This window comes from Ixodes scapularis, unplaced genomic scaffold (genome assembly GCF_016920785.2).
Source record: "Ixodes scapularis isolate PalLabHiFi unplaced genomic scaffold, ASM1692078v2 PGA_scaffold6__148_contigs__length_123643588, whole genome shotgun sequence".
In the NCBI taxonomy this organism is placed as follows: domain Eukaryota; kingdom Metazoa; phylum Arthropoda; class Arachnida; order Ixodida; family Ixodidae; genus Ixodes; species Ixodes scapularis.
Genome location: NW_024609881.1, coordinates 102856038 through 102874206, shown reverse-complemented (window position 1 = coordinate 102874206; position 18169 = coordinate 102856038). Strand labels below are relative to the sequence as shown.

The 18169-nt window shown below is 44.6% G+C and overlaps 1 protein-coding gene across 1 annotated transcript in view; it reads left to right on the top strand.

Moving 5' to 3' along the window:
* Window positions 1-18169, top strand: part of LOC8024926 (cytochrome P450 3A8) — a 40825-nt gene that overhangs the window by 3555 nt on the left and 19101 nt on the right. The window contains exons 2-7 of the mRNA XM_029967584.2: window positions 3652-3748; window positions 5135-5187; window positions 5871-5967; window positions 9354-9479; window positions 13001-13238; window positions 16487-16617. Coding sequence (XP_029823444.2) covers window positions 3652-3748; window positions 5135-5187; window positions 5871-5967; window positions 9354-9479; window positions 13001-13238; window positions 16487-16617 — 742 coding nt within the window. The remainder of the gene's footprint in view (window positions 1-3651; window positions 3749-5134; window positions 5188-5870; window positions 5968-9353; window positions 9480-13000; window positions 13239-16486; window positions 16618-18169) is intronic.

Below are 18169 nucleotides of genomic sequence, written 5' to 3'. Positions count from 1 at the left end.
CTTGGAGGGCGAGGAAGTCAGTCCTAGACGAGTAATTTCTGCTGTAGCTCTGTCAAACGCAAACTGAAGAATCTGGTTTGTCATATTTGCCTGGTGTAGGGGTCCAAATGTCGATATTGCGACATCATTCGCATAAATGGCAATATTTGTACGCGGGGTGAGTGGGTAGGACATCGGAGGAAGCGCCGCAGGAAGAGATCTCATTTGAAGATTAAAAAAAAATCAGGCTTACGACGCTGCCCTGCGGTACTCCTTGTGGCACTTTTCTTGGGGTACTTGTGACTTCTTGAACACTCACAACGCATGACGCTCTTCACCCTCTTCGTCATCTCATCATCATCGTGCATCCACACGATTCATTTATACGATACCATTTCATCACCATTAGAAGAGGCGCCGCAGGCCTTCAAGATATGAGCGATTTGCCTTTCTGCGGCGCCACGACCCTCCTGAGTTGAAATAAATATATTAATATATCAATATCTACAGGGTGAAACAAGGAGACGCCAGGCTTTTTAAATCGACCGGAAAATTCGGTTTCTTAACCTATCGCGCTACGACTTTGTGCAGCGTTGCCCACAGATGGTGCTTTTTTTTTTTGTAAAATTTGCGAAGAGCGAACTTACCTGAGGAAAAAGTAAAGAATGAAAAAGGCTTAGCTCCTATGGAAACGCAGCGAAGCCACCGGTCTGCAAACAACACGGCGCCGTTTCGCACGGGAGACAAGAGATGGCGCAAGCGGTCGCTACTCCAACTGCCGCCAACGAACGAGCAGACGACGACGAGAGCCGGCCCTTTTGCAGACAAGGAACTGCAGTTCCTTGCTGTTACCGCGCCTGTCTTTTTTGTTTCTGCGACTGTCGCCGCCTGCGGAACGCGCGCCGCTTTTGAGTCGAAAAGATCGTCTGCTAAAAAGGCCTGCTCTCGGCGCCGTATGCTCGTTCGTTGGAGGCGTTTGTTGCGCCATCTCTTGTTTCCCGTGCGAAACGGCGCCGTGTTGTTTGCCGACCGGTGGCGTCGCTGCGTTTCCATAGGAGCTAAGCCTTTTTCTTTTTTTACTTTTTCCTCAGGTAAGTTCGCTCTTCGCAAATTTTACAAAAAAAAATGCACCATCTGTGGGCAACGCTGCACAAAGTCGTAGCGCGATAGGTTAAGAAACCGAATTTTCCGGCCGATTTGAAGAGCCTGGCGTCTCCTTGTCTCACCCTGTATATCCTCCGAGTCTATCACCACGCCCGGGTCACCAACCTCTAGCGCGTTCGATCTTGGTATCGCGATGAATGAAAGAGAGGGCGGGACCAAATCTGCTTAGCTGAAAACGTTTTTGTTTGCTTGCTCGTGCTGTCAGGCTCGTGTCAACGAGTAACGTCGTTGTCTTATTCGCGATGAGAAGCTCGCTTGGGTCGCTTCTGTTTTCCTCACTTTGGGTAGTGCACATGCTATACCCACTCGGCAATGTTTGAATTTTCCTAGTGCTTAAGAGCTTGGCGTTGCACGTACTCGCACCAGCAGAGGGAGTTGGAGTACCGTCACTCTGGCCTGCGAAACAATTTCCACCACGCGGCGAAACCCACGCTTCTTGCCGCGAATCTCGGCGGAAGCAGACCGAAGGACCGCTACATGACCTCGTGAGACAAACTACGAAATAAGATTTCTTATTTTTGGCCTAGAAGTTCGTAAAACAAAGATCCAAACATGCCTCTGGGGGACAAATGTCCGCAAATGCATGCCCGAAACGTCTGATATCTTTTGGAGTATGCTATATAGGCTGGTTCACACCAACCCGTTTTGTTACGTTAAGCTACGTTACGAAAAGTCACCGGGAAATCTGTGCTTTGTGTTAAGCGTGGCTACCAATTCAAGGATATGTGTGAACCGGTCTTATAACGCTACATAAAGCTCATATTATTACGCTGCGGGAGACGCCGTTTTTTGTTGTTATTAATATGATCACTGACAGCTTAGTAGTCGCTCCTCAGTCAACGAGATTGCGGCATTAGCCAATGGGGAGCGCAAGTTCGTCTGCTTCTTTTGCAGGGTTTGTGGTGACGTCAGAAACACGCCAAGCTCTGATTGGCTCTGATTGAAGGATAGTGGGTAAAGCTCAAAGCAGCTTGCTTTCAGGTCCACCCGCTGTCCTTCAATCAGAGCCAATCACAGCTCGGTGTGTTTCTTACGTCACCGGAACTTCTGCGGAAAAAGCAGACGACTTGCTCTACGCATCAGCGACACGCCCGACCGAAAGCGTCGTTGGGGCCGCAGTTGGCGGTTGGCCAAGTGCTCGCTGTTGACCGTCTTTGTCTGTATTAATTTTTCTCTCGTCGACCAAAATCAGCCCAATGTGAGCGCGTCAACTGGGCAGATGTCTGTTTAAGAATGTGAAGGTTCCAGGCTTCCATAATTGTTATTTTTTACACGTACCATCGAGCATGTGGTTCGCGACTGATGATAGTTAGCCAAAGATTACAACTTATGGCGTCACAGCGAGGAAATATCCGGTCATGACGTCACGAACGGAAAGTAGAAGATGGCGCCACCGACACATTTCGGTTCTAATAGTTGAAATTCAGTAAGATGCGATGAAAGTTATTATTTAGTTTGATTTGTATTTTCTCACTTGGCGTATTTAAAGAATTCTTTTTTTTTGTACTCCGTCACACTCTGGGTTTAAAAAATCATGACAAAAACAGCATAGTGTTGAAGTGACAGGCATCTAAACATGCTATGAACAATACTTTTCGACGTTGGGTTTGTGGCATTAAACAGACTCCTTCTCTCTTTTTTTGTGATATTGCTGGTGGCCTGCGCAGTAAGCACACTGCCCACCAGGTATTCCTGTCATCCTTTTGGAGCATCGTTGTAATTCAAGTTTAAATAGTATTATCCACGTCTGTTTTTTTTTTCTAACAAAAATCACTAAGTCTCGAAGGCCAACCGGAGTTTCGACGTTGCCTTATCTCCTACTGATCTTTGGGAATATTGTGACACTAGTGTCGTCAACAACCGTATTGTCCCTTCTTACCTTTTGCGGTTCCGCCAGTTTCAATAACGAAGGTCACTATGGTGGCGATAGTGGGACCTCGAGACCTCACCGGGTTATCTATCAAGGTCTTTGTTTACGAACAACGTTTCCATAGATGCCGCCTGTACTCGAACTTAAACACAGGGCTGGGCATATTTTGCCCACTATCCTAGATTCTTGATTTGTTCTTTTCTCTACTGTCATAAAATGTAAATATGCTGGTAAACAAATAACATAGTTTTTCTGAGCGCTGCGCACGGATCCAGGTCGGCCCGATGGCTTTGTCTACAAACACATCAATTCGTTACTATTCATGCGCGTGTTCTTGTTTTAAAGTCTGACCATAGTTTTAAAAAAAAGTCTAGAGATACAATGTATTTTTTGGCTCAATTAATTTTAATAGTTCCCGTTGTAGAGCTGAGGAAGGAAATATACAAGAAGCACATTATTAAATATTGTATTAGTGGTTTTAAACCTTTTAAAATTTTCAAAATGCAGCGTTCAAGGCTATAAATTAATCAATACACCTTCAGCACATCTCTGACCATTGACAAATAAAAACAAAGGTGAGAAAAAGTTAGGAATTACATAAGATATCATCAATTATGCGTCGTCTATGCCCTGTGCAGATGGAGACAGAGAACCTTTTCCTACTTCAAAGATCTTGGAATTCCTGGACCCAAGCCAAGCCTGCTATGGGGCAACCTGTGGGAATACCACGAAAAGGTCAATATTGTTCCTCATTTTAAGTTTTGATGTTGTGACTTACGAGTCCTAAAAGCGATTTAGAAATGAGTATAACTAGATTTGGATCTCTCATGTCCTTTTTGTCATCACTCTAAAAGAAGAATCTATAATACGTTTAAACCAATTCGCCTGCACACCTTTTTATCTTCAATAATTTGAACATAAATTTATTCGCCAATTTATTGTGCGTGTATTCTCTTATATCCAAGTATACATTTTTTTAAACAATACTATTACATGCAAGGATAGAAAATGTAGTAAATTCATTTAACTATTTTTCTATTAATTAGAAAGGTTCATGCCGTAATGTAAACTACCCAACTACTCTTCATGTTAATGACTGAGGGGTATAATTTTACGTAGAAACACTTTATGTCAGTAACCACGGATAAAAAAAAACCCAAAACCTTAACATTTGGTAAAAACATTTCTTGCCTTTATACTTTCAAACCCTCAATCCACCTTGCACGCGTTATTTCGCTCATTTGTCCTCCATGGTTGCATGTTACCACAAAGTGGAGTTGCGTTTGTTGTTCGGGCATGTCTAGTCTCCTCACATGTGGAAGCGGGGTCCTCATTTGCCAGTAATTTTGAGTAATGATATCAAATTGACTTTTTGTAATTCGACTTGAATTACAAGAAGTTGTTTTTATTAAAAAAAGCGAGCCACCCTGGACTGTTTGCATCTTATTTTAATTCATTAGGTGCATTTGATGGTGCAAATTTTGTTAATTTAAAATCAAGCGAACGCAGCTGAACCAAAGCGACACCAAGATGACAAGTAAATTACATTTAAGATACTTAGGCATATAAGAAAATTTTATGTCATTACTTTTTTGAAGCGGGAGAGACGTATATCTTATACAATATTAAATAAACTTGGGGTTGTAGGTCCTACGTCACAGACTGTCGTCACCAAGTCAACCTCGTAATCGGCACTGAATTTTTACCGCTTGGGTACCACTACTGCATACAAGGATCCAAAATCAGCGTTATAAACAGGTTGTTAGTGTAGGTGTTACAAAGGACAGCAGTACTGATTTGCGTGAAATTTCTCTGTAGGTTTTTGTTGAATGAACGCCCAGCATTAACCAGGCAGCGTTCCCACTCTTTTGATGAAAGCGCAGCCTCACTCCTCACGTTTGCAGTTTTGGGGGATGACAAACCTGTCGCCTCACACAGCCACCCGTATCATGAGAGCATTAGGCCACGCCGCCGTTCCTTGTATGACAGCTAGGGCCACCCCTCGTCATTTTATTGCCCTATTTGGCGTTTGCTTAATTGTTTTATAGAATTCTAGTGCTTTAGTTGCATGGTCTCCTAAAACACAAGTGACTCGTATTTTTATGGTTTTATTACCAACAGGGTTTGTTCCGGGCTCTGGATAAGTGGTGCAAGGAATACGGCGATATCTTCGGGTAAGAATGATGCCGCAATGAACTTTGAAATAGTTAGGAGGAAATGAGTACCCACAGATCATTTTGTCTCACATGTGCTATATGTATATAACACCAGCGTTGTTCCAAGTGTTTATTGCATCAGATTTTATGAAATATTGTTTAATTGCTAATGTTGACGGGGCGCTGGATGCATAAGCCAAGTCAAGCAGCATTTTGGGGGAGTTTTTCTTGTAGTTTAGGCATCGTGTGCAAATTAATGTCAAAACAAACTTGATTTAATTGAATTTAATTGCCTCATTTTATACTATCTTAAATTAAGAATATATATATTATGATTATAGTGCTTTACATTTTCGTTGTACATTTTTGTTTCTAAACGCATGGCTGCTGTTCTGATACAAAAAGTACAAAGAGGTGACTTATTTTTTGCACAAAATATTGAAGTACATTTCGCCTAGCATAATCGGTGTATTTAACCAGCCACCAAATTAAGTAATTATTCAAGTAAATCTAATGACTAAAATGTGCGGCTTCTATATTAGTGTAAGCTTTAAACGGCACGCTTCTACTTAAGCAATTTGTGTATAATCAAATATTTTGAAACCATTCAGCTGTCCAAATAAGGGTATGTGGCAAATTATATTCGTTTATAGGTTCCTCATAAGAGTATCTTCTCAGGGTTTTCGTGCATCGTCTTTCAGGTTTTACAATGGAGACGTTCCAATGCTTGTTGTGAAAGACCTCGAGTTTCTGAAGTACGTCTTCGTCAAAAACTTCCCCAACTTCACTGATCGTGCCGTAAGTGTTACTCTCGGCGATGATGCTAATACCTACCGATATTTGTCGAGCCCTTTGTAAAGCTAGAAAAAAAGACTCGTCAATACGGACGACTTCGTTGCCCTCAAAATTTGCTCCATTATGTGAGTTATGCATAACAACGAGAAATATGCTTGTATTTACACAATTTGTCCCCGAAACCTTTATCAATAGAGGGTTCTTTTATGTAAGCTTCTATGTAAGACGAACGTACCAATCTCGGTTTTCTGCAGGGAAGATTATCCTCAAACGCGCTCCCCTCTTTTAAGCTGCGAGGAGAGCCAAGTTGGGACAAGGTAAAAAGTGGAAAAAGATATAGAAAGGGATGAGGCGGGCAAAAGTGGAAAGCGCGAAGTGTTTGTCGGCCTTTAACATACTTGTTTAACAAAGGTACGAAATCTACACTAATACGGTTTGTACAAGTGAGTTACACGCTCAGAGGGACATAATATAGTGGAAAAATCGTCACGATAGGTAGAATAAGATAAAACGTGGTAAATTTGTAAAAATAGATGTATGTTTCCAAATAGAAACTTACTGAGCCTAATCAAAAACCTGTAACTGAATAATTTCTAGAAATACGTTAAAAGCGTGGGAGGTGCATTAGTGCGCTAAAATTAGGACTCGGGGCAACAGGCACAAGGCTAAGGTGAAAAAAAAAAAACAAAAAAAAAAAAACGCGAATTATAAGTAACGGAAAAATTGGGCGGGCGCGTTACCGCAACTGCAGCCTTGCGCCTGCTTCACGAGTGGAAACTTTAGGCTCCATCGAACTCCAAGTCTTTCTAATATTGACTGATTTTCGGGTTTTCGATGATGCTTAGCATTTTTATTAGAACAGTATGTTTGTTTCCAATAATTAACAAAAAGTTAATACATTTGAGTTTATATTTTAGATCGTTACGATTAACCAACATATCTCGCCGGCCGTATAACTGACCTGCACAGACCGCATTACTGTAGCATTCACTGCTTTTACTTTAAAAAAATGCGTTAATCTTGAAAAGAAATACCTTATATATGGAAGGACATTCATATAATCGGGGTCCGTGCTAACGAGACATGAGTAGTAATTTCAAGCACTGGTAACACCTTATAATTTTTTTCCTGTCGCTGAATGGGAAGGATATTGGCCCAGGGCAGCACACAATATTGGGGCGATATTCGCATCGCGTCGGGAACGTCATGCGAGTATTGCCGATTTTCCCGTTGTATCGGGAAAATTTGCTGGTACCATTTTGATTCTGCTGATGTCGACAGAATATCTGTTATATTGCGGCGACGCAACCATGATATATATGGTACACGAACCGTGTTTTTTCCTGATTATCGTTTCTGAATCGGCAATAACTGCGCAGTATTATGCATTTTCGGCCGATTCGAAAATTATATTAAAAAACAGCCGGTACCATTTTCCCCCGGCCGATGTCAATACAATATCTGTCTCGAAATTGACTGTGTGGCCGGCTGCTTCTGCGTGCTCCGCGAGGGCGCTTGCCTCCATATCCTTCTTCCGGACATCGTGTCTGTATCACGTAAGCCTCTCTGCTATGTTCTTGCTTTCCCCAACGTATGAGGCCGGGCAATCTTTGCATGGTATGCGGTAGACCAAGCCTTGCGGCCTTTCTTTGGGGGACCGATTCTTCGGGAGGGGGAGGCGATGACCGATTGTTGACACGGGCTTATGAGTCACCGCAATCCCGTAGCGACCGAGGACGCGAGGAAGGGCCTCGCTGGTGCAGCTAATTTAGGACACACAGACGCCAATCGGATGGGGGAATGCTTGGCCCTACGGGTGGATGCCTTAACTTCTCGAGTATCCGAAGAATAAACCGTCGAGTGTAGCCGTTCTTGCGGATATCCGATGTTACGACCTTGATTTCCTCCTGGAGGATCTTTTTTGTTTAGCAGGTGGAGAAGACGCGCCTGAAGGGTGCAGAGGCCATCGACGCTTAATGACACCGGGGGTACTGGGAATCAAACCCCAAGTATCTGCCAGTGGGGGTTGGCTTCCTGTAAAAAGAGAAGCTTAGCGAACTGCCGCTCCTGGTTACCAGTGAATCCAGAATTGAAAGGGAACATTTGTCTTCACGCACGACCGTGAATTGTAGCTACTCATCCACCAAGTTCGGATGCTTTAGAAGACGATGCACCTGGCTGGTTTTAACGACGCAGGAGTTGTCGTAGAAGTAGTTTAGGCTTGAAGGTGTCGAAAGCCTTGCGTTCGATGGCCTTTATTGTGAGCTTTGCCATTGTCACAGATATTGCTGCCCACATGGCTGTGCCGCTGGTTTGTTTGTAGATGCTAAAGGAGAAGTATGTGCTGTTCAGGCAGAACTCTAGCAGTTGGCAGATCTCGTCAACAGATAGGCTCTCTCCGGAAGTTTTTCGTCTGCCGAGAGGGCACTTCCTGCAACGGATACCGCCAAGGGCACTGGGCTGCTGGTGAACAAAGACACCACGTCAAAAGAAAGGAGACACTTGTCGTCACGTAGCTTTAAATCGGAAACAAGCTCTAGATGCGTTTAGAGGAAAAGAATAGTGCTACATTTTTTTCACGAGCCTTGCGTTGTCGTTTTCTATGGCAGTGAACGCACTGATGACTGCGGTCGAAGGGTTTGCTTGCCACACAGCGTTAGTTCCCGAGGTGGCCGCTAGGGAGCGCCCCTCCCCGATCTCCCCCCCCCCCCCAATAGTCCTCTTCACTTTGCGATGTGTCCAGTAATTCCTCCGATGTCACCATGTTTTGAGCACGCACTTTGAGCATGAAATTGAACACGAATACTGTTTCAGCGTTCGGCGCGTAGTAGGCCAAAAAATTTATTCAATTCGAGTGCAGCATCAGTGCTCGGCATGAACTCGGATCCTATCACACGCTTCGCGCAGGACGGGGTGATCCAAATATGGCGGCCACCAGTGTGACTTGAGGGAATTTTAAAGAAATATCTATGCCTCTGCATGTACAAGTCACCCGGTTACTTTCAGCATAAAGCACCGAGTTGTTTCTGGCTTGAAAATCCAATGGGCTTATCGAGGGCTCTTTCAGCACGGTTGCCGCCTCGGCGGCTCCGAGGCGAGAGCGTCGGCCTACGGATCCCCATGTGGCGGGTTCGAATCCCGGCCGAGGTGCCTGCAATCTGATGGAGGTTTATTGCGGTGAAGACGCCGTGTAACCGAGCTTTCGGTTGCACGTCAAAAGATCCCCAGGTGGTCGAAATTAATCCCCAGTCCTCCGCTGGGGCGTGCCAGATGCCCGTCGTTGGTTTGACACGTAAAACCCCCAAATTCGACTTTTTTTTTTCGGCACGGTGATTACCTGCCTCTACTTCGGCGCCGGAAGGTACACAAATTTACTTTTTTTCACGCAGGTAACTATGAGGACGGACGAAATGCACCCAATCGTCGGCCAAAGTTTGATTCACGCAAAGGGCTTCAAGTGGAAAAGCATGCGCTCTTGCGTGACGCCCTGTTTCACCACACTCAAACTCAAGCTGGTGAGTGTGAGGTCACTCGGTCGTATATGCATTCATGCCATCTACGACGAAGAGAAGAAACGACTCTGTTTTCGGTGACTTCCCTTGTAGCAATCCAGAGAAGATCCTGGCTTGCCACAAGTTTGGCATCCTAGATCTCTAACTTAGGCCTAATGTGGTTGTGCTCCAAGGCCTTAGTTAACGCCAGAGTACTTTTTCTTTTGAGTTCCTACGGCTTTTCTCTGACTTGCCACATAATCGCGCAACTGTAATTTCTGAGCCAAAGAAGGCACGCATAAAACGGATAAGCAGCAGTGAAGCCTAAATCAGGCACTTATTTGGACATTTAAGAAAAGTTTCCATATAAAAACCCCACAACATGAAGTGAAGCCCAACTCTGATACTTCTTTTGGCGATTTAAGTTCAAAGATTTTATAGGACAGCATTACTTGTGCACGTGTTTGGAGAATGATGTCAAGTTTAGCTCTACCTTAATTGGCTGCTTCGAGACTTTTTGATGCCCGTTCGTCCACATGCGACTCCTTAGGACGGAGTGCTTTAAGACCTCTTAAAATCTTTTACGATGAGAAAACATACTGGCACGCTGGCGATATCTATCAGTGACCTCGGAAATGTATTTCACTAGAGCGAAGGATTTTTGCGGTATAGCCGAGGTCAATTATACGTAATACCTGCGAAAATGGTCCTTTATAAGATTGGCAAAAAAATTGAAAGCCCCCCCCCCCCCCCCCCCAAAAAAAAAAGAAAAGAAAAGAAAAGAAATTAATGACGCGGTAAAAAAAAAAAAGGAAATATGCGGGACCGCATTGTGTTCCAAGATTTCCCGATGGATGGCGCCAATGCGTTTTCTCGTCGTTAAAGATTTTAAGATATTTCAAAGCAAACAATACTAGCAAATCACAACTGTGTGAATGAGCGTTAAAAACCTAAGTTCCTAGATGAAAAAAACAAATTCTTACCCAAAGAATTGTGCTACCAGGGTTTGTGCATCGAAGTGTTCGGTTACCTTAAAAAAGCCTTTTAAAATCAAAACCTGCAAAAAAAAAAAAAAATCTCTAGGCCACGGTAAAACAACAGGCAGGTGTGTCTGAATGACGAAGCGTCGCCAAAAGACACAGGTGTGGCGAAGATTCACTCGCATTTCTGGCAAACACCTTGAGATGGCGCGTCGTGCCTAGGGACATCTTAATGGGAGTCAGAGGGTTGATGAGAGTCACTCGAGAAACCGTCCTTAGTTGTGCGGAAGCTTACGAGACCACGCGCCGTGAGAACGCGCCTGCGAGCTTCAACGAGCAGTGACCCTACCGAGAAATGCGCGAAATCTGAGTAAACTTTAGCGGCATTGTCTTGGCTAGGCTTGGTCAGGCACCATCTCTATTTTTAAAACGTGCTAGCAAAAGTATAGTTGGCGCACGAAATTATTCACTGTACGACGAGGCTGTAGAGCTTAAGCTGCGGTCACGGGGTGCATCCGGTTTTGTATGCCGGTGAAAGCTGCACCGAATAGATTTCCTGAGCAAAGAGCTGAACACAAAACGAAGAACTCAAAAACGAGTAGAAGAATGACACCGACACGTCGCTGACTCACTCCTTTGTACCTCTCTTTCTGCAGTGTGCATATAAAAAAATGTGACCGTAAAATGTAGGCACGACTAAAGCTGACATACCAAAAAAAAAAAAAAAAAACGCACTTTGCGTTTTTTGCAAGTACCAACACGCTTTGATATGCCGACTCTTTTAGCGCATTATAGGAAACGAACGACTGAACGTTCCAGCAGAATGAACTGACAGATGCTGATTTATCTTCGAAGAATGTGCTTCATGATGTGCGTCGTTACTTCTGAAAGAGTGCATCAAGTGGCGTCAGACGTAAAGGTGTTGGCTAAAGCCTCGGAATAATACACAAAAGACGCTGTGTAACAAACGTCCATTCAAAATGTAAAGTGTGAGGACACTTTTAGTTTCAAAGGAGAAAATAACAATTCAGCGTCAGCGCAGTGTCTGCCTTTTTATTATAGGCAAATTTGCAGTAGTTCTCTTTTATAAAAAAGCAAGACAAAAAAAAACTTTTAGTCTTTTTATATTGGTGAAGAAGGAAGACCAGGGGAAGCTGTACTATGGTGGGAATGAAGTAATGGCCGGCTGCATGTCGGCAAGCCACAGGGGTAGAGGCTGGACAGCTACCGCCATCTATGAGCGACGGTGGCAACCAGACAACCGGCAATCCGGTTGTTTGCTTGCCGCCGTCGCTCATAGATGGCGGTAGCTGTGCAGAGTTTCGTGCAACGTTACTACAACAATCAGCTGGGAAACTCGCCGTCGAAACCTGGGCCGCTGGCGTCCACCGAGACCGAGCTAAATGCGACATCAGCGCCGCTCTTTATCGTTTGTCTGTACTGTGGTCAGCTTGAGCTTTTTGAAAGCCTGTTTTTGCGTAAAAACAAACGGAAAAGACACTTTTTGTATGACATTTATTGGAGTTTAGTACGAAAAGAGGGGCGCGTTATGTTTTTAAGATCTTTAGTTTGCAGGGTTTTGCGGCACAATTAATATTGTTTTTATACAACCATGCCTCAGCGGGGCTTTCAGGTAGCGCGTCCCGACCTAGGTACCTAGGCGCCGTGGAGACAGGGGTGGTACCCCTGTAACCTCTTTCGCTGTATCTGTTCTTAAAGCCAAAATAGAAGTCACGTGCAGTTCCTCGAGTGGCCGCTGCGGGAGAAATGGTGGGGTTGTGTTCGTCATTAGCTCGGTGCTCGGAGACAGATTGGGGCCACTCTTTCAAAGCTGTCTCTATGGGAGTTTCCCAACTGAGTGTTTTAGTAACGTCGGTTTCGTGTCATCATTTGTTTGCTGACGAACACGATACTGGTGAGATCGTTGTGATAGGACAAAAAGACAGACGACCAAGATTGTGCTTCCAATGTCCGATTCCCACCAGAGCAATAAACAGAAACAAACGACAGCGACAAACGTTAAACCAGCCTTTCCAATTGCGAGAGGCTGGTTTAACGCTTGTCGCTGTCGTTTGTAGAAGCCTTTCCAAAGGAGGCTATGCTCAAACACGAGCATCATGCACGCGAGGGTATCTTTGGCAAACTTGCAAATGCTCGTTCTTAACTCACGAGCACTGAAGGACTAAACGCCTGATAAAGGAACCGTCGCGAGCGTGCTGCATGTGTTTGAGGCTTGTCGCTGTCGTTTGTTTTTGTTTGTCGCTTCAGTGGGACTCGGGTAGAGCACAGCTTTGAGCAGCTTAAGATGCGCAGGGCTTGGCAGTCTTGAGCTTCTTATTGTCGCTCTGTTGATAGTGAGGTTGCAACAATATCTGAGAAGAACGCCGAGGAATAAGTCAAAACGCAAGAAGAGCTAACGTGGTAGGTCATATCCTGCGTTTTTAAAGATGTGAGACACCTAAGAAGAGCTATACGATTCAAGAATATCAAGATGAGCGCCATATTGACACACCATGAAAACGTAAGAAGAAACGGTTGATTATGTTTTCGCATTTGTTTTCGCAGATGTTGGATCACATCGCTGAAGTTAGCGACGTGTTCATGGACGTACTCGGCAAGAAAGCCGACCTTAGCAAAGAGATAAACGTGCGGGAGACAATGCAGGGTCTCACGATGGACTACCTCGGTCGGGCGGCGTTCGGACTCGACACCAGCTTTCAGAGGGACTTGAACAACCCATTTCTTGTTACGGCCAAGCGAACGCTGAGGGAAATTATGACCGGACCCTTTCACATGTTGGCACGTAAGCTCGCCTTTTTCACGTATCTTTTCAAGATTGAGCTTCGAATGCTCCGGCCAGTTTGTTGCCGTATTGCTTGATGTTTTCAACCAGCTACACTTCGAGAGCTATAGTCTGGCAACCGTTACCTAGCTATGATCGGAGATTTTTTATACTTCGTTTCTTTTGTTCTCCTTCTCCAGGGATTACTATCGTTGTACTTGTCCAAGTCACTTGCACCGTTGCAAAGGTAGAGTTAAATATAATTAAGGATTACGTAATGTGTGTGCTACACATGATCATGTGATAGTCGTACGCACCAGCAGCAGTACCCAATCGAAACAACAAGCGCCATCGAATGTACGTGAACGGCGAACCCAGTGAAGTATTTGAAGTATTTAACGAGCCAGAAATTTTCAACCGGGGTGTTTCATCTTGTAAACGAGAGCAGCGGTACGCGATAAAAATGGGACTGAACTCAAGTGTATTGTTTCGTAAGAGTCGCTACAATTTCTAACGCGTACATCGCGTAATTAGGCATCGTACGCGGTCTTCGGTGTAAGTTTCGTGAGTCAACGTGAAAGGCTATAGCAGTAAGGATAGCAAACTGGTGCCATAAACAGGTCGCTGTGGAATATCGAGTGATCTAAGTATCCCAGTGGATTCACTGGAGTCGCTTCGATCGACTCCGACGAACTATACCGAGCGGTAAGCTTCGACGAACCCAATATTGTGATTTCTGGTTTTTCCGTCGACATTTGTGTAACATTTATGAGAAAATGAATGCTGGTTTTCACTTGATATCTCCATAAGTGTCTTGTCTTCGAACTGCTAACCATTGCCCCAACTCGCTGCTTCGAAGCATGACCAAACGGGAAGGACAACACCGACCAAACGCATGATTGATACCGACCAGAAAAGAAAAATATGCTGCTTGAGACGACGAGGTTTCCATGGAGACGCGCATGCGCATAATGGAGCAGTTCATCAAGGCACTCTGGACCTCGCTGGACTGTTGTGGTTCAGGCTCTTTGGGGCGCGATGTGGCGCGACGTAGTAGCCGACGAATGTCGTTTTACGCTGGCGCGCGTTGCGTTCGTCCACGTTAGAGTATGAACAGCCCTTAAGGTCGAGTGTGTTTTTGAGTTGTGGTGAAATAAAGTATAGGAACATCAGAATTAAAAGGATTCAACACATAATGCTAAAAATCAATGTTTTATAACACCACTCGTGATTTGTGAAATGAAATAATTGTTTAAAGTGTTTCCAGTTTGGCTATGAATGCCGGGTTTGAGGAAATCTGATTTCCCTGAAATATCACAATAACTAGACTAAAGTGAAGTTCAAAAGGAAGCTTTTGAATGAAAAATAACATTCTTCATAATTGAAAAAAGAAAGAAAAAAAGTGAAAGCCGTTTACAACTCCCTGTAACGCCGAATAGGAGCGCAGCTCTTGAGGAGGATGAGGGAAGGGTACTGAGGGGAGGGTAGACGCCTCCTTGTCCTCCTCCTCCTTATTCTCCTCTTCCTCCCCTCATTCTTTATTATGCTCCGGGGGTTACTTGACCTAGGGGAGGGGGTCACGTGACCTCGGGGGGGGGGGGGGGGGGGGGTCACGTGACTTCGGGGTTCGGGGAGGGGGCGACGTGACCTCGGGGGTCACGTGACCCCCGGGTCGCCGTAACCTTGGTTACGGCGACGGCGACGGCGACGCCGCTCAAGCCGGAAACGGGCGCCTAAGAGCTGCGCTCTAAAATAACGGCAATGATACACGTTTATCTTTTACTTGCAGTCGTTATTAATACCCTATTGAAAATTCTCATTTGTATGAGAAAATTCTGTGTCCAATAAACACATATGAATCATACAAGATATATAAGAACATATAAGAACCGTATAAGAACCATATAAGAACTATATAAGAACTATATAAGATATATGAGAACATATAATCACCATATAAGAAACTAGTGGGAAGTTTCTTATAAGTTTCTTATGGGGTTCTTATATATCTTATATGATTCTTATATAGTTCTCATAGAATTCTTATATGGTTCGTATATGTTCTTATATGTTCTTATATATCTTGTATGATTCATATGTGTTTATTGGACACAAGAAATTTCTCATACAAATGATTTTTTTTACTAGGTATAAAGGGATCATGAAACGATATCGGCTTGGAAGGTTCATGATATTACAGAGGCGTACTGGTCCCTGTCTCGCCCAAGTATGCTCGCACAGACCGCCATAGATTAAGAATCTTCTTTGTCGCGGTAATGCGAGGATGAAAGGCGGACTATTTCTTTCAGTTTTGCTTTCGAAAAGCTTGATGGCGTAATTGTGGGATCGAAACCACCAGCCTGAGGACAGTCGAGCGCGGCTGATGGATTGAACATGAGAACTGTGTGAGCACTAGACTTCGGCTCTTAACAATCAATGCCTCGGCGGACACTTGGGTAGTGGCTCGTGTCGAACCACTGCGGGGATGTGAATAGCCATACTTTAAGAATGCCCAGAGCTATGTCTTCTACTTCGCCGACCGCAGCGCGTGGCTATGATTAGCGTTGGCGACATAGGATAGGAGCCAGGCCATGGGGCCACTTGTTCTGGCTCCGAGTTGGGGGGATGAACGATGCTTATATTTGTCGAATTTATCGGCCGCCCACCACTGGCTAGAAAAAAAACAAAAAAACTAAGGAAAGTTTTGTTTGGTCATTAACGTTAGGTAGTGACTCGTAGTAGTATATAACTAAAGTAGAAAAAATGTTTCATGGCCCCTTTAATCTGTGATGATATTAGCGTACATTTATTTTGTGACTGCTCGCAGCTGAGCTGGTTGGTGATTCATACTTCTGAAAGACGCGAGATGAACGTAGGAAGATACACGAACAAAGAAAGAAAGAGAGAGAGAGAGAGCGAGAGAAAATGACAATTAAACTGCTGGATTAGCAACCATTTACTGACGATAAACTTCTTCCACACCCATCAGTCCCGAGACATGAAACTCCGTATTCGTCGTCTGCTTTATAATTATTAGTTCGTATTTTCCTCTTGGTATTTATATTTGTCCTCTTTTCTCTCTCGCTTTTTGTTTTTCTTTCTATGTTCAGGCGGTTCAGCTGGCATCTTTCAGAAGTAGTACACTTATATTTCAGCGTCTTGACAAGAGATGTGATGGAAGTGCGCTGCATACCGCATCCATAATTGCGCTTTGTCATTTGAAAGGACAAGTTTTGTCTTGCAATTTGTGACTTGCCTCGACATTCCAGAAAGCACAACGTCACTCGGCGTACTGGCTGCTCCGATCTTTTGGCTGAACCGGATATTTGGGACCTTCGCGTTTCTCAGGTACTCGGAAGAAACGGCAAAGGTGATCGAGCTTCGCAGGAAAAATCCAGAGGTTGGTTCGTCTGCTTAATATTTTAATATAGTGTCTACGAATATTGCCAAGACGATCATCTTTGCAAGAAATTTCGTGAAAGCTGCAGAGACTTCCAGGAGGTGTCGTTTTAAGAAGTTGAACCGAGCTATGCTTGCTATTGCTTCTTTTTGTTTTCTTAGCTGATTTCGCACAAAATGAAAAGTAAACACACAGACACAGACACACGCACGCACACAAACACACCACAGACACCACACACACACCACACACACCACACACACCACACACACGCCACACACACGCCACACACACGCCACACACACGTCACACACACTCCACACACACGCCACACACACGCCACACACACCACACACACGCCACACACACCACACACACACCACACACACCACACACACCACACACACCACACACACACACACACACACAAATTAAACTTGTTTTGATCTTAAAGCTTCCTGGAAAGCAGAGTTTGTGTCGTTGGCGCATTTTGCGTGGGTTATTATTTTTGTCGTGTTGTGATACGGGGGGCTTCGGATAGTTTCGGAAGCGTTGTACGCACGACACACTCATCTGCTGCCCGGGAAGATCAGAGTGATTGTTAAAGGGGTCATGAAACAATTTTTCAACTTTTTCCTGTTTAGTTTTTCTCCTCAACTCGCAAATCGTGCATTGTTCCAAATAGTTCAAGAAGACCGAAGGGAGGGAGTCCTTTCTTGCTCGGACCTTCGTTTGTGAACCCGGACACAGCCATTCTCCTCCTAGAAGATTAGCCCGTCGCTGACAACTCGAACAAAAGTTGCTTTCCCCAGTCCGTTCACCCAAAACCTGACAGTGCTCTGGAAGCTACGTGCTCGTTGGGCCAGCCAGACTTCTGCCACGCAATCACGCTCCCCCACGCATACCCACGCGCAAGGGGAATGAGGTCACGTGATGAAAGGGAGGTTTGTGATGGGAGGGAATAAGTGAGGTCCGGTGTCGTGTGACGAGCGTTTGGGCCTAGTGACGCGCTTTAGGTACCGCGGATGTATCGCAGTGAAAAGGCAGAGAGCTTTCCAAGGGAAGGAGGTACAAAATAGTCCTCTGTGTTTTCAAACTTTCGCACTGAAAGTCAGGCTTTTGACTTTCTACCATCTGTCTTTTGGCCCACTAAACGATATGCTATTAGTAAAATCCCAACCTAAATTCATTCATCCCACCCCAAAATTCGTTTCAAGGGCCCTTTGTTGATTGAGCTTGCTGCACGCGCCTACGGTCGCCTACTACCATGGGATATACCGCGATTCATAATTAGTCCATCTGCCTGCGCTCCCAAATGCCCCTTCTTCATGGCACCAAGCGGAGGACTCGGCTCACGTCTCGCTGTGCCGCTCAGCATACGTAAAGCTACCCTCGGCATGCTTAAAATGATTAAAAATGCAATAGGCTGAGCATATGCGAGTTCTGACAAATTTCCAATATAGCGTAGGTTGCGCTTGAAGTTGGGCGCTTTGATTTTCCCTATTTCTTTATAGTGAATTTTTTATTAAAATTGCGATGATATACCAGGTTC